This window comes from Harpia harpyja, chromosome 19 (genome assembly GCF_026419915.1).
Source record: "Harpia harpyja isolate bHarHar1 chromosome 19, bHarHar1 primary haplotype, whole genome shotgun sequence".
Taxonomy (NCBI): Eukaryota; Metazoa; Chordata; class Aves; order Accipitriformes; family Accipitridae; genus Harpia; species Harpia harpyja.
Genome location: NC_068958.1, coordinates 18,030,696 through 18,046,463, shown reverse-complemented (window position 1 = coordinate 18,046,463; position 15,768 = coordinate 18,030,696). Strand labels below are relative to the sequence as shown.

The window sequence follows — 15,768 nt, the reverse complement described above, 5'->3', positions numbered from 1 at the left end:
CGGTGTAACATTTTTCCTGCCCCAAGCTCATCTTTTGCACATGCAATGCCTGGGGTAACATACTATGGCAAGCTGCGCTGCACTTGTATCTTGATGAGAAATCTGATTTGGGAGCATTTTACCAAAGATTCCTCGGTTTGAAAACCTTCCTAAAATTCACACCAGGAAGATGGCGCAGAGAAACTGGACGCTGAAGATCCCTCCAAAAGATACAATGATGTGCAGGCTACCAGAGCTCGCTGGTAAAGCGTCCAAATGACAAAAGGCTTTTACAAGAAGCCCAAGGAAACAGCCTCCAATTTTCACTGTATCCCAACAGAAATCTGGCACAACACCCCAAGTGCCTTTGAAAAAAAAAAAAACCAAAACAAAAAACCAAAACCCAAACTTCATTTAAATAAAAAGTTTTCTGAGTACCTATGGACAGGGGACTGTTACCCTGAATCCTGATTAATTTTAGCACCACAAGATTAAGAAAGCAGGAAGAAAACATGGAATCGGCTTCTCCAACAAGACATCGCAGCACACACTGCTGCAGTTAAGGATTAGTTACTCCTGGGTTTGTTTCATTCAAACAACTTGGCTGCAAGGCTACCATCCTTCCTGGGAGTTATACAGGGAGGGAAATGCTTTTCTGTCATTATTCAATGATCTATTCCCAGGTATAATCCTGCAAGGCAGCTCTGGGAGCTAAAGTTCCAGCCAAAAAGGGAGCGAGCAGTAACACAAGAGCACTGGGACTTTGCTGCCATCTCAGCCCTGCCCAGAAGAGCCCGGTCACCCTCCGTCACCCATTGGGACCCACTCCCAGCACCCGTGCCAGGTATTTTGGCAGGACTGATTTACGGGGTGGGCACCTGCTGATCTTAATCCCCACTTCCCCTGATTTTACATAAGCCAGGATAAAAAGCTGCTAAGACTCAGCTCAGGTCTATCAAAGCTACGGAAGTTGGTGCAATCGGAGATCACACCGAGAAGCATGCTGCGCAAGTCCTTAACTCACACTGCAATTATTTTATATTATTATTTTATACAGTCATCGTACACCTCTGAGAGCCCTAGCTATCAGCTGTAGGTTCCCCTTCCTCGTTCTGTTTTGGTGGAAAACTGTGCTGGGTCATTGAAAGTCAGGGTAGAGGTTTTCAAACATGGACTTAGCCATTCCTCAGTACACAAAATAAACCTCTCTCCCTGCCTCACCATGGTCAGCCTCTCCCATTGATAACAAAAAAAAAAAAAAAAAAAAATCTACTAACAACCAAGGCTGGGATGTTCCCACTGCTCCTCTCAGATGCCGACAACAGATAAACCTAGGCACTAAATAGAGAAAGTTGATCCTGATGTTTACCACATAATAAGCAACGATCTTTATCTCACAATAAATCCCCTCCAAGGGCTGGGCAGGAATCATTTCAGCTGTTCCTCCAACGTGCATGAGCTCTGGGTGAGCTCCGAGAGCTGACCAGGACTCACACATCTGCTCAGAGGTCTGAGACCACGGTGGTAGGCAAGAAGTTTGGGGTTTAACCCACCACCTGGGATCTCACGTTGACCCTTTCTTGGCACCTCAGTTGCTTTACACACAAAACCACTGCCAGACTCTCGCCTACGGTGATATTGTGAGAAACACCAGCTTTGCAGGACGCTCATTAAGCATGGAGGGAAAAAAATAATCTATATAATTCAGATTTTAAAGGAGAACAAGAAGCTTTTTCATGGCTGCGGCAGGTACAGGTCTGGTTTTTGGGTGGCAGTACACAACACACCCCAAATGAGGTGCTCCAGCTACCAAGGGTCCTGAGGTTTCTGCTTTTACCTTAAGCCACAGGAAGAAAGCAAAAGGCAATTTAAAATAGCTGGGTAAGGATATGACAACATGACCTTCCAGCAACAGGAAACAAGGCTGTTCTTCCTTTGCCCGCTTGTTTGGCAGATACCGTGTGCGGTTTTGGCTGTTTACTTGCCCTTACACACGCTGATAACAGGAACACTCGGCTCTTTTTTTGGTGCTTCTTTTCCTCCCTGGAACACATCCCGTAGCCAGGTCTCTCGGATCAGCCACATTTGCAATGCAGAGCATTATTAGGCTGAAATTCAGCAAAGCCTGAATTAAAAAGTTTCACTTCCAGGGAGATGGAAGCCTCCACAGCAGGAGGGGAGGTTTTTAAAAAAAAAAAAAAAAAAAAAATCCTTAAAGGTAGCATAACTATTTTCATTGAAGTCAATGGGAATTTATCAGCTACCCTAATGAAAAAAAATTAAAACAGATGTTTAAAAAACCAGAAGTTTTAGCTTCAGCTAAGAGATCCTCATGGAAAAGCTTTCAAGCCTGCAGTAACCACAAAGGAGATGGGAGGTCTTGCTCATGTCCACGGACAATTTCAGAAGTAATTCATGGGTCAAAGTCTCCATTTCCAAAGCAAGACAGACTTTGCCTCCTAAGTCACCACTGAGCTTTGCACAACTTTCCCCTACGGATATTTCTCACGTGGGCAAGATAGGGCAAGGATTGCACACTGGCTTGGGAGAGGCAAAGGGTGTCTTTACAACACCCCAGTGACTAATATAATGCCAATAAATTGATTTCCAACCCCTCTACCCTTCAGTCAAGCAGGGCAGGGGAGCTATGGCCAAGCCGGCTGAGATAAGGTTGGTCGGAGGGATGGGGTGTCCAGGACCAGACTCTCCCAGCCTCAACCTGCTGCTGGGACGCAAGTCTGCGTGCAACGAGGAAGAGCAAAGGCATTTGCTAAAGATATCTGAGAGCTGGGAGCGCGTCTGTGCCGATACACCTTAGCGCAAGAGAAGAAAGCTGGGCTGGCAGATATGAAACATGAAGTCTTGTATTCATCCATCCAAGAGCAGCACGAGAAACAACAACGTCCATTTCCTTGCCGTGCCCTCCCCGCAAGCCTCAACAACAGCAGCTCGGGTGGTTCAAGAGTTCATTCCGCACCGAACCTCTGCCCAGGCTGGCAATGGCGCTGGGTTCAGAGCTGAAGCACCCGGGGCCGGCCTGCCAGTGCTACAGGCGATGACCAAAAGCAATCCCTTGGCCAAGTGGGCTGCAAACACCCCCACGGTCCACAGGACAACTCCCCTCGAATGGCAACGAGAGCTTAACAACAACCCTCGTGAGACCTCGTTGGCTTCCCTTAACTCAAAATCCTTCTGCACCCTACGTGTGTTCTCAGGCATACCCAAAATGTCTAATTTTACAGGCTTGAAACACAGCACTTGCACATGAAATGAGATACAGACTGAAGGATCCAAGTGCTCACTTGCTACGTGTGGCAGAAACTACAGGGAAAACTGCCAGTTCGGGGCAGGACACTGGATTAAGTTGTACACATTGCTACAAGTCAGCCTGACCTATCACTGGATCTGGGGACAGGAAATACTGAAGATAGCTAAAAATCTACAGACCAATCTTCAGATCTGATTGCAGAACTAGGTATGAAGGTCAAGGCAGGGAGATAAGTAGATAAACTATCCGTTACCCACAATTAACCTAGAGCTCATCTGCTCATCTGTGGAAGCCGACCGCATGCACACAAAACCCATCCCGATCCCAGGATAACACACACAAGCTCAAACCCAAAAGCATGGGCACAGAAGCTGGACTGGGAGCTGACAACTCGTTAACCCACAGCAACACCATCATGTTTGACAGCATCCATACCCCAATTCTTCAAGCACATTCAATTACTACATCCCTGAAGCGGGATAAATAGGATTGACAAAATAGTAGACCTTTGTGCCACCACATAAACATCCTCTGCTCCTACTAGAGGCACCTCAACTCCATCAGCACATGAACAAATAGGACAAACACCAGCAGGCTCTTGGTAATCGGCCCCGAGTAACCCACCACAGCGAGTGCAGCTGACCGAGTCCTTCAGCAGCTTACTCTGCCTTAAGAATTTACTTCACCCAGTTCTCAAGCCAGCTATAATTAAACTCAGGCACACAACTACTAGACAATAACCGAAGGAGACACAATAGGAATCACAAAGCCATCAGCCCAAGACACTTTCCACTTCTCTCCCTGGCCTTTCTGCAGACGCCTTGCCTGATCGACTCGCACCAAAAACCAGGACACATGGTGAGAGCGTATCCTCAAACAGCATTTGCCATTTCATAGTAAACCAGCAGCACGAGGCAAACATAAGCTTGTTATTAGCGAAGAGCAGAATCTGGGCCATCTGATGTTTTAAACTTACTTATTAATTCAGCTGCGGCTGGTAAAAGCACAATTCGAAAAAGACGTGTGAATTCAAATAACCAGTTCCCTGTCTAATCCACTTGCACTGCTTTCTACTGCAGTGCAGTTAATTAAATGGTTGTCTTTATAAATCCACTTTCCCCAGAAGTCTCATTAGCCAAATAAATATGATGCATATAGAGCACTTAACCCTTCAAAGAGACCGGTTTTAACAAAAGCCTGGCTTTACCTGGCAGCTGAAGCATCCCTCTAACCAATTCAGAAGGCAGAGGGGCAGACCCAGCACACAAAAAACAACTCACTATTACAAAGCAACCATAGGAGAATCATCCCACGATACCTCCAAGCCTCCAGAATAAATACGTAATGTAAAGGATACAGGGAACGATCTCCTGGTTAAATACACAGTGAAATCTGAGTCAGAGAGGCAGACCTCTTCTGGAACAGCCACCGACGGCCCCATTTGCCATAACACAACAAGTCAAAGCATACCCAAAAAGTGGGAGAGTGCCCAACCCCTGAAACACATGCCCGGTTACCCAAGCAGCTACCCAGCTCATGAAAAACACCTCCTTTATTTGGGTTACGCTAACAGATCACTCGTCTCCTGTTGGCATCAACCACCCAGCCAAGTTAAAGAGGTTGAGGAATGCCTCCCTCCCTTTATTACTACCAGCCCCAACCCTTTTGTACAACCAAACGATACCAGATTCAGAGGTCATATCTCAACAGAACATGAAATACATTGCAAAAATATGAATTTTAACTACAAACACCAACTTCTAGAAGAAAAGGCATCTCACGAGTCTCCCCTCCCTGCTTCCCTCCCCTCGTTACCAGCAATATCTACAATTGCTCCCATTTACAATGAACAGCTTAACTTAAATGCTTACACCAGCATCCCATAAACACACAGATAGCTTTGCCTAATCATTAGCTTGGCTTTCCATATCAACATATACATTATAAATAGTATTCTGGGTTAAAGCAGTGTTAATTCAAGCAGTTCATGAAGTCAAAATAACAGCTCTAGCTTGCCAAGCTGAAAACCTGTACTTTTACCCACGCAGCATCTTGCCCCAGGTAGGCAGAGAAACGTCACGTTCATTAACGGGAGTCCCCAAAGCAAACACAGAAGCTACATCAAAGAGTTTGCTCCTTTGCTCCCATCCCCAGAGTGGATGGGAGCAGCACGTTGTCCAAAGCAAACACATTAGTAAAAGTTAGTAGACTGAAGAATCAAGGAAGAAAAAAAAAAAAAGGCAAACAACAAAACCATCTTCTTTTACATTACAATTCAGTTCAACCTCTTAAACCCCCTTACCTGTTTTAGGGATTTACACAGCTCTTTGCCCCAGGAACAGACACCTTGCAGAGCAAAACCATGGCATCCTTTTGTTGAAAGGCACCTGCAGCCTAGCAATGATCCTGCATGGCTGCAGGACAGCACTAGGTTCGTTATCCACAGGAGGTTAAAGTATGTCAAGGCAATCAGGGCAAGCTTGCATTTCAAGGTGTCTTCATCTGCATGTCACATTAATTCTAACAGACCAGCAAGCATAACACGAGAGGTTTCTGAAGCCAACGATGCAGCAGTGTTAGCTTCCTCTTGATGTCTGTGGTTGTCAAATGTGCCCCGAAGTCTCCTGCAGCAAACATGGAGTTGTACTCCTGCACTGGAACAGCCTTCCACAGCTCAGGAGCCCCCAGTACAGGAGAATGCAGCAACTACAGCACACAACATTTTCAGGCCGCCTCCATTTTTTTCCTCTCACCATCTGTACTACACAGTGAGGCGACTGCAAGCAAACATGCAGTCGTACCTGGGACGCGATCAGGGTGCATGCACATCCGAGGCGTGTGGAACCATTTGCTTCAAAACCGGTCAAAATAAGGCACTGAGACACCAACGCAAAGGTTTTAAATTACCGACTCTAGCTCTCAGGAACTCTTCATCCATTCAGCACTAAACCCATCACTGCATAACTGCTGAAAAGCCCCTGGAGATGGAGGAGCGCCTCGCGTATGGCAGGAAAGGCTTTATTAACATCATTTAAACACTTTTAAGGACTCATTTCTCTTTTTCTTTTGGCAATTTGGTGCAAAGGTTTACGTGCAAGATTCAAAGCAATTTCAAACTTTTTCTTCAAAATTAAAAAAAAAAAATAATCAAAACTAAAGCCAAACATGTTGGGTGAACAAAATAAATCAGAAACTTAAAATTCAGGAACTCCAGCTCTTCAAACCAGCGAAGCCCCAGACTTGGACACCGTTCTGAGACGCAGGGTGGTGCTTCCCTGCTTCTTGCATGCCAGCATCAGCACCGCTTCCTCGTCAAGGTGAGGAGTAAAGCAGCAAGTGACCCCCTTTTTCACTGCAAACAAAGGGGGTGCCACAGCAAGACAATCAACTAGATTTCTTCAGATTTGGTACAACAGGCTGGTCAACGCGAAAGTGTCGGTTCTCCCTGCTTCTTGCTCAAGACCCACAACTATCAGATCAAACATTGAGCAGCAGCAGCAACCCCTCCGCTGCAAACAAAGGGGTCAAACGTTTGTCGTCAATTCACTTCCAGGCAGAAAAACCATTTTCCTCAAAAGAAACAATTTATTTAGAATGAAACAAAATCAGCTCAACTGTGAGCGCATGTTTGAGTGACAGCTACTTTTAAGCTGTGTGAGCCATAAAAAGGGTATTCCTTTACTTTTCCAGCAATCTTGTGTACACAGCACAAAGCAAAGAGGTCATTTTTTTTTTCCACTTAAACACGGGCATTGGCATCACAATAGCAGATACACAACTTTTTTTTTTTTTTTAAAGCTGCCATTTTAGTAAAATGCACAAATACTAAACAGATAAGCTTTCTTCCATCAAGAGGCCCATGTAAATTCCACATAAGCCACAGCTTCTCTTCCCAAAGGTCCATTAGAGCTTGGTATCCCATGTGGTTGTCTTCTGCAGTCCACCAGCTTTGCTTGCAGGAGGAAAGAAAATGTTATTTCAATACAAATGCATACAACAGATTTTTTCCCCTCCCTACATTATACAGATGAACATAAAGAGCTACAAGGCCTTTCTGAATATTCTACTTGGACTTCAAAAAGCAACAATACCACCCACGGGCACGAAACCTTGAAATGAAGTCACCTTCTATGTATAGATGCATAACAAGTAGTGCAGGGCTTCTTTTTGGACCAAGGTTAAACTAGGCATACAGTACTGATGATTATTCAACTTTCAGAAACAGTTAATGGGACACGTCAAAATAATTAACCATGAGAAAAACCAACTGAATTATTGATTATTCGGTTGACTTTCCTCAAAGAGTATTTCCTGAAGGCAACTTACCAACAAAAACATGAAATGTAGTGTTACACGTTTCTCTTTTGTTCTCATTTTGCTGCGTAATTCTAACAGCAGACAACTCCAATATTAAAGAAAAGGTCAAATCAAAGACACACCTAATATAATTTAAAATTGTTACTATTCAAGTAATATTTCTCATCCATCATTTTCACACAATCAAAACTGCATGAAGTTGAATATTCAATTAACCATTCTCTGAACCATATGGTCTGCCTTAAGCCTAATAATACAAAAATCATTGCATCATTCAATTTATAAGTCATTGGAATATCTGTCCTTCGGTGCTATCTGCAGAAAGTAATAAAGGGGGAAACAAAGGGGAAAGAACCCCAAAAGCTCTACAGTCACATGGCAAGAATTTCTTCCACCTTTGTTTCTGTTCCACGGGCATACAGCAGACTCCCCAGGAGTACTGCCCTCAACACTGTTTTTCTTAAAGGCAGGAACTAGAGTTTTCCAAGCCATTTTTCCCTGAGTCCTCAGAGTTTTTGAACCTGTCTTCACAATTTTGATTCACTCCTCCTCCCCATTAATACTTAAGGCCTTTCACCTCAGTTACCATTAACCAGATGGTTCCCCAACCACTGCAAGAAATCTAAAACTCTCTTCTCCACCCTCCACAGGGGGCTGAGCAAGTTGTCACCAAAACATTTCAATCCTTTAACATCCTTGTAAAAAAAAAAAAAGAAAAAAAAAAAAAGAGAGAAGTGGGGTAAGATTTGTCTGCCTGGCACATAATGCCCTTCTCTCTCTATGATGCTTACAAGGATGCATTGGTATTTGTAACCCAGAAGCCTGAAACCTCTGGAGCTGAGGGTAACCTCAGTGTTCACGCCGCAGTACCAGTGAAGAGCAGACCGTACGCTAGACGGGAGCAAAGCAAGCCACTGGCCGGCAGCCAAGGAAGTTGCGTAAAGTTTCCAATTAAAAAAAAAAAAAACAAAAAACTAAAATCTTAAACAAAAGTATGAGTCATTTGAGGTTCTTTCCCCAAAGCATAAAGCACAACTATGAAATGATTCAGGAAAAGGACATCCTTTTTCCATGCTAGTTCAACAGACTAATGAAATATAGGAACATCAGCTGCACACAACGTTAGAAGAAATACTGAGCTCTCGCTAGAGCAAGATAATGCCAAACACAACGAGAGAGCTAAAGTCTGCTACATCTGTTTTGCTCTATACAGAAGTGGTATTACATACGGACTTCTACTCGCGTTCAGCCCTGGCAAAGACGACTTTTAGTGGACAGTTACTCCAATGGTGCACACTTCAGAGCCTAAGAGAAAAGCACAGCTGAGCAAGCTGTACCAGCCTTGATGGCAGCACGTGAACTTAAGTGCCGGCAAAAAAAATGTTGCCAGTCAACTATGTTTTGACATTAAGAACCCTCAAAGGGTGTTAAAATCCTTGCTTACAAAACAGAGCAGCAACCACAAATAAACCAGATTTAAAGAAGCAGGTACTCCATTAAATAAGGAACCAGAAAACCTGGGAGTCAAATAGAGCCTCGCCTGTTCCTTATTACCCTCCAGCGCAGCACAATTTTGACTCATAAAAGCCTGTGGCAGGTATAACCACTGCTATTTTACAAGGAAAAATGGAAGTGCACCTAGGATGCTCTTTCCAAAAGGGTTCCCACACTAAGTTTGCTTTGACAAGCTATGTTGACCCCAAGTTTTATGGGTTTTAAAAACAGGTGCCTACTGCATATCAGTGTAACAAACACTGTTCTCAGCAAGTTTAAGTGTTGAACACAAATTACGTTAGTGCTTCTTTTTTTTTGTTTTGGGCAGATTTGAATTCCCAGCGGTTCAAGTTTCTTTCCTTTAAAACTCTGCGCTTGTAAGTGACTCATGTCAGATGCAAGGAGAAAACTCACTCTAAATGCAAGCAGCGCTTCAAGTGAGTTAGCAGCAGTGTTTATTACCTGCTGACACACAACAGACACCTGCTCGAATTAAAACAGACATTCTTTGCAATAAGTGGTAAATACGCTGTATCTTCTAAAACATATAGTTATTTGCGTTATCCGTGTCATTTTGAAAAATTCTCATTGTTAATAGTAAGATGAACAGCTGAATTCTGCCATCTATTACATTCACACTGAAGGACAACAACCCAGAAATCCTGGATTTTACCCTCAAACATTTAAGAGCATTAAATGAGGCTTGTACGTTTCCATTTACAAAGAAAAGTAGCCATAAAAACAAAATCTGTTTTCAAGATATGCTGCCACATTCAAGTCCTCAGTTCACCGCAATGCTTGGGATACTACGCCTACTCATGCCGCTCAGGTAAAGGAAATCAAAGCCCACTTAAACCAAAGCACTCTCTGACGAGTGGTTCAGTAAAGCTGTGTTACACAAATTCATATTTCTGCGACAGCGAATCTCGAGCAAGTACAGTCACACTTCAGAACTGTTATGCCCATAAAATACATTCAAGACATTTCCTCCTTCATCTACTATTCTGCATTTTGAACTCAATTTTTGTGTCATGCAAGTTGAAATAGAAATCAACTTGTGCCTGTATCAATTGCCCAAGCAATATATCAGAGGATCGACCTAGTGAAGCAGCATCGCTTTTACATTGCCCAAGTCTCTGAAAATGTGGCTAAGTGCAAGACTACATTCTGGGTTTAAGTGCAAGATTACAGTTTTGGAGCCTGTAAATAGATACAGTTAGATTTACACTTCAGTTTAGAAGTTAGCTGCAACATCCTTTCAGTTGTTAAACAAAACAACAGGGATTTAGATCCCTTCTTCCCTCCTAAATGCCTGTATCAGCAAGATGGCCAAGACAGCTGGAGAAAAGTGCCCAATGAGTGGGAAAAAACTTAAGACAAAATGAACTAAGTTCTTTGAAAAAAAGCAAACTGAACCTCCTAGAATCACAGGAACAAGAGCTCAAACCTCAGCATCCAGGAGTACTTTTAATAATTCTCCAAGATGCTAAAACCACTTTACTCCAGATGCCTATAAAATGATAAACCTCATGTAATGCCCACTGTACTGTACCTGAAAAGTCCCTAGCAGACAGCAGTTTCTTGCTATTAACAAAGAGGTAAAATGTTAATGAGAACTTTTATGTAATTAAATTATCACAGAATTAAAACCATCTCTGGAGAGAAGCACACTTGCTCAGAGTTTGCACTGTGGAACCAGACCCCACTGTACCTGCAACTCTTTGAAAAAAGGCAGTAAAAACAAAAAACCACAATATAACTAAAGTTAATTCTTAAAGCACCTCCTTGTTTCCTGCATACCAGAGTAAGCACAAGACATTCATGGTTTGTAACAAAGTCCTCAGCTATTTACCAAACATTGTCACTGCTACAAACCCAAAGTGCATATATGGGATACAACAGAACTCAGAGAAATAGGAGAAATACACTGTTAAAAAAGCATACCTTCAGTGCATGCATTTTGAGGGGCTGGATGAAATTATCAAACACCCAATAAAGGAATTAAATGTTCTGCAGTGTACCCGAGAGCAGGTGCTGGTCACCTGAAAGACATCAACCTTGAGCCATGCAACTCAAAGGGAAACCATTCAGGCTCCTGAGGAAAGGGATCATGCGTGCCAAAGGGCCGCTGGCCTGAGGCCGTCACAGAATTTCAAGGACTCAAAAAATGAGTTGACACCAGTCCGCTAGTAAGTATGTGGTTTTCCATTTAAACTACTGAGTGCTTTAAATCTGGTCTTTTAGGTTTGTAACTCTATCGAGGATGAGCTATTGAACTTGCTTTAAAAAACATGAAATGAAAAAAGGACACGAATCAAAATTAAGAAGGCAGGAGTTTGTTCTTCCCCCCCCCAGTTTTTGTTTTTCTTTTTTTTTTTCTTTTTTTTCTTTTCTTTTTTAAATCAAAGCAGGCCTAGCCTTCCTGCTATCCCCACTGAGAGGGGATTCTCAAAATATCCTATTCACGCTAATGCCTAACCAAACTTTCTGGCTTCTAACTTTATAGAAAAATGTAGTAACAGAAAAACGGGCAGGGAAAGTCACCTACAAACAAAGATCTAATTTAAAATAATGACAGGGCTGGCTAAGGCTGTATCCCATAGCACCTGGCACACGCTGGAGGGGCTGTGTGGAGGAGTAGGCAGGGTTGGGGACAGAGAACACGAGGGCCTTAGGATGCCCCACGGACAATAATCATGACCAGATAGTCGTCCTCTGATTTGGCCAGCGCCTTGGCCGTGGAGTCCAGGAATTGCTGGGAGAAATCACAGGGTGGAAAGGCGTGCAGGACCCCGCTGTTCTCCTTGTCTTTGTTACCCCCCACAGGGAGGCTGATCACCCCAGCAGCCTGCTTTTGCTTTAGATAGGACACCAGATTCCTGAGTGGCCTCTGGGTGGAGGTGGTGGCGGCCTCGCTAGCTCCGGCTGCGGAGCGGTTGTCTGATGCGCCAGGCACAGCCAAAAGGATGGCGTAGCCGTTGGGACCCGCCACTTTGATGCGACGATTGACCTCGTCCAGCTTGGGCTGGTCCAGACGAAGACGTTGGGTGATCTTGAGCTGAGCTACTTTCCCACCAGTTGCTCCCTCCACGAGGAGACTGCTGGCAACACCGAGGTCCCCCTGAAGCAGATGCATATTGGACGGGAAGTTGCTGTTCTTCAGCAGAAGCATCCCCTGCCAAGCCAAGCACAGCTTGGGGGCTCCCCCGGCCTGCGATGCTCCATCCTGCTGCTGTTTCTGAGGAGGAGGTTTGAGGCGGGAGCCTCCGCCGCCTCCTTCTGTAGCGCGCTCATCCTTTTTGGCTGGACTTTTGCACTCCTGCGCGGCGGCTGCCGCAGAAGCGCGATGCTTCCGCTCCCGTTCGGCAGAATTCTTGCGGTCGCGCTTTTCGTTCTGACCCCGCTCCAGGCTGCCCCTGCGTGATTCCCGGACAGGCGAGGGCCGCTCCAAAAGGAGCAAGCGGGAGGACGAGCGCTCGGGGTCACTACTGTAACGCTCCCTGCCTCCAAGGAGCTCAGGGCTGCGGTCCGGTGGAGAGGTTGTGGCTAAACAGTGACGCTTACGGGAGGAAGAAGAGCGCTCACTGTCTGGAGAGCGGTCCAAGTGCCGGCCTCCATCCTCTGCCAGTCTCCGTTTCCTAGGCTGATCCCTACTACTACTGCCCAATTCCCTCTCCCCTCGGTCCCGCTCCAAGGACCAACCATCCCGGCGGCGCTCTAGGCTTTCCAGTGGGTCATAGGCAGCTGCCCGATTACTCCTATCCCGTACAGGGGGTGGGGGGGGCACCCACTCTGTCTCAGGATAAAGGTCTCTGTCGCGGTCTCTATAGAGTAACGGTGGTGTCCTGTCCCGGGCCCCCCGAAGAGGATCAGGTGGGGCTCCCCGGTGAGCCCCAAAAGCAGCCGCCTCCGCCACGAGCTCGTAATGAGCAGGGGGTGGCAAGGGCAGAGGCTGCAGGTAGGGCTGCTGGTACCGATGCTCAGTGTCAGCAAAGTCTACGCGGAGCCGGCGATCTGGCCCACCCAAGGGAAAACCACGCATGTGGGTGCACGCTGCCTGTGCCGCGTCCAAGCTCTCATACTGGATATAGGCCCACGAATCACCTTTGCGGTAATCGATAGTGCGAATGGTGCCAAACCGATCAAACTCCCTGGCCAGGGCAGCGAGAGGCACCCAGGGCCCAAGGCCACCCACCCAGAGCCTGGTAGTCGGAGTGGCTTTACCATACCCAATCTTGATGGGGTTGCGCAGAAGCACCTTTCCTGACATGGCCAACTTGGCCCGGTGCGCCATGTCCAGATTTTCAAATTTAAGAAAACCATACGTGCTGGTCTGCCCACGCCCCGGCCTTTTGATGTCCACCTCAGTGATGACCCCAAAACGGTCAAAAGCTCGGCGTAAATCTGACTCGCTCACGGTGATGTCCAGGTTGCCCAGGAACAACGTGCGGTTGGCTCTCTGGTCATCCTCAGGGCTGATCTCCTCCTCGCCGGCAGCTCCAGCACCCCCTCCTCCTCCACGAAAGCCCCCAGCAGCCGCCACGCCAGCCACCCGCTCCAGCCCATACGCCGGCCGCACTCGCGCTTCGTAGAAACCCCCGTAGTCCCTCTCCCTCTCCAACTCCCTGGGCAGAGGGGGCGGAGGCGGCAAGCGGCCCAGGGCGAGCTGCTGCAGCCGGTAGTCTCGATAACCCAGGGCCCCGCCGCTACCGGCAGGCGACAAGGCCCGCTGCGTCGCCCCAGCCGGAGGGTGCCGCACGGCCGCTGCCGCCGCAGCCGCCACCCCTACGGCCGCCGTGCCGTAGGGAGACTCCTTGTCCAGCAGTGCTGGGGAACGGCTGCTGCGTCGCCGGCTGCTCCCTCCGCCGCCTCCGACGTAGACGGCCTCGATTTTCAGCGGGCGGTCGTAGAGCACGAGGCGGCCGCGGGCGTGCTTGGCGGCACGGGCGTCCTCGGGCCGGCGGAAGTTGACGAAGGCCACGCGTTCGTCGGCAGCGCCGGTGCCGGGCGGGAGGCGGCTGATTTTGACGCTCACGTCGCCGAAGCGCTTGAACTCGTGGAAGAGCCCGTCCTCCACCGCCTCGTCGCTCAGCGCCGAGCCCAGCTCGCTGATCTTCAGCGTCTTGTACTCCCCGCCGCCGCCGCCCGACTCGGAGGAGGAGGAGGACGGGGCCGCCGCCGGCGCCCGGGACTCACCCCCACCGCCGCGGCTGCTGCTGCTCCGCGACGCCTCCGCGGTTTTGCCGCTGCCGCCGCCGCCGTAGCCGTGCCGGCTGCCCCCGCCGCCCGCCGCCGCCGCCGCCGCCCCGGCCTCGTACTCGCGGCTGCCGGCGCGGCCGGCCTTGTCCGGGTGCGCGCCGCGCCGGCTGCTCCCGCTGTTGCTCTCGTTGGAAGCCGCCGCCACCGCCGCCGCTTTCCCGCCGCTGCCGTTGGAGCCGCCGGAGCCGCTCGGCTTCTTGCTGCTCCGCTCGCCCCGCGCCGACGAGGAGGAGGACGCCGAGTCCTCGCCGCCCCCGCCGCCCCGCGAACGCTTGGCTTTGGCCGGCGAGCGCTCCTTGCCCTTCATGGCGGCGGGCGGCGGAGGCCCCCCTCCCGCCCCCGGCCCTGCTCCCGCCGGCGGCCTCACCGACTGACTGACCGCCGCGCTCACGCACCCGCCGCCATCTTGGAAGCCGCGGCGGCAGCGGGCCCCGCCCCCCCGGCGCTCATTGGGCGCTCGGCGCCGGCCCGCCGCCCTCGTTGGCCGCCGAGCGCGTCGCCCCCACCCCTTCGCCCCCGCCGGGCGGAAGGCCCGCCCGCTCCCCCTTTACGGCCTTTCCGATTGGCTCGGCGGGCTGTCCTTCCGCCGGCCGCACTCGCGCGCCCGCGAGGAGGGGGCGGGAAGAGCCGCCCCCCCGTGCCTCCCCACCCCGCTCGCTCATTGGACGGTTAGAAAGGGCGCGGCCTTCTGATTGTGGATCTCCCCTGTCAATCGCAGCAGCTCAACCGTGGGAGGATTTCCCCTGCTCATTGGCCATTGGCCCGAACTTACCTCCTCATTCGGATTGGTTCTCTTACCTGCCAGTTAAAAAGGTCCAGCTGCCGCCCCGCCCTGCCCTTCCCCATTGGCCCGCTCGCTTAGACGCGGGTTCCCATCGTCCCTCTCAAATTCTCGCGAGCTGCTCTTTCCCCGCCCCCTTTCCTCATTGGCCACTGGGAACCTTTCCTGCGCTGCTCCGATTGGCTGAAGTCTACGCCGCTCCCGAAGAAGCGCGGGCTCCTGCCCAAGCGCCACTCTTCGTTTATCATTGGGCGAGAAAAATCTCCCCAGGCATCTGATTGGGTGCCATCAGATAGCTTGCGGATAGGCTAAAGCGGAGATCAGTCACGTTTGCTCTGACTCTGATTGGTCGCAGCGGGGAAGAGGGCGGTTGCCCGGCAGAGTTTGCCGTGCGGCCGCGGCTGAGGTCTCAGAGCGCGCCGGGCTGTGGCGCGGCGGGGCGGGCGTGGGAGCCGTGGTCTCCGCCGTCTCCTCAGCCCGCAGGGACGCGTGAGCGGCCGGGAGAATAAACGCCACCGGGGTGGGCTGGGGCTCAGTTTCACCGGAGGGAAGGGCGGAGGCGGAAAGGAGAGAGCGTTCAAGCAGGTCGCGACAGCTCGGCCTACAGTCAGCGCCTGTTCTGCCCTGCGCCTGTTTTCTTGTACGTGTCCGTCCCAGGAGATACACTGAG

At 49.2% G+C, this 15,768-nt stretch overlaps 1 protein-coding gene across 3 annotated transcripts; it reads right to left on the bottom strand.

Moving 5' to 3' along the window:
• Positions 1 to 6,812: 6,812 nt before the first annotated feature.
• RBM15 (RNA binding motif protein 15) lies at positions 6,813 to 14,712 on the bottom strand. Of its 3 annotated transcripts, none has more exons than XR_008239384.1 (2): positions 11,003 to 14,712; positions 6,813 to 7,199 (listed from the first exon to the last, which is right to left on the bottom strand). XR_008239384.1 is itself a non-coding variant. In XM_052815420.1 (1 exon), exon 1 carries the CDS (start codon positions 14,622 to 14,624, stop codon positions 11,730 to 11,732), a length of 2,895 nt encoding a protein of 964 aa, XP_052671380.1. In that variant the 5' UTR covers positions 14,625 to 14,712; the 3' UTR covers positions 6,813 to 11,729. The 3 variants fall into 3 exon arrangements, 1 of the variants encoding a protein (XP_052671380.1); XR_008239385.1 differs by having other exon boundaries at positions 11,665 to 14,712; XM_052815420.1 differs by having other exon boundaries at positions 6,813 to 14,712.
• Between the last annotated feature and the right edge of the window lie 1,056 nt (positions 14,713 to 15,768).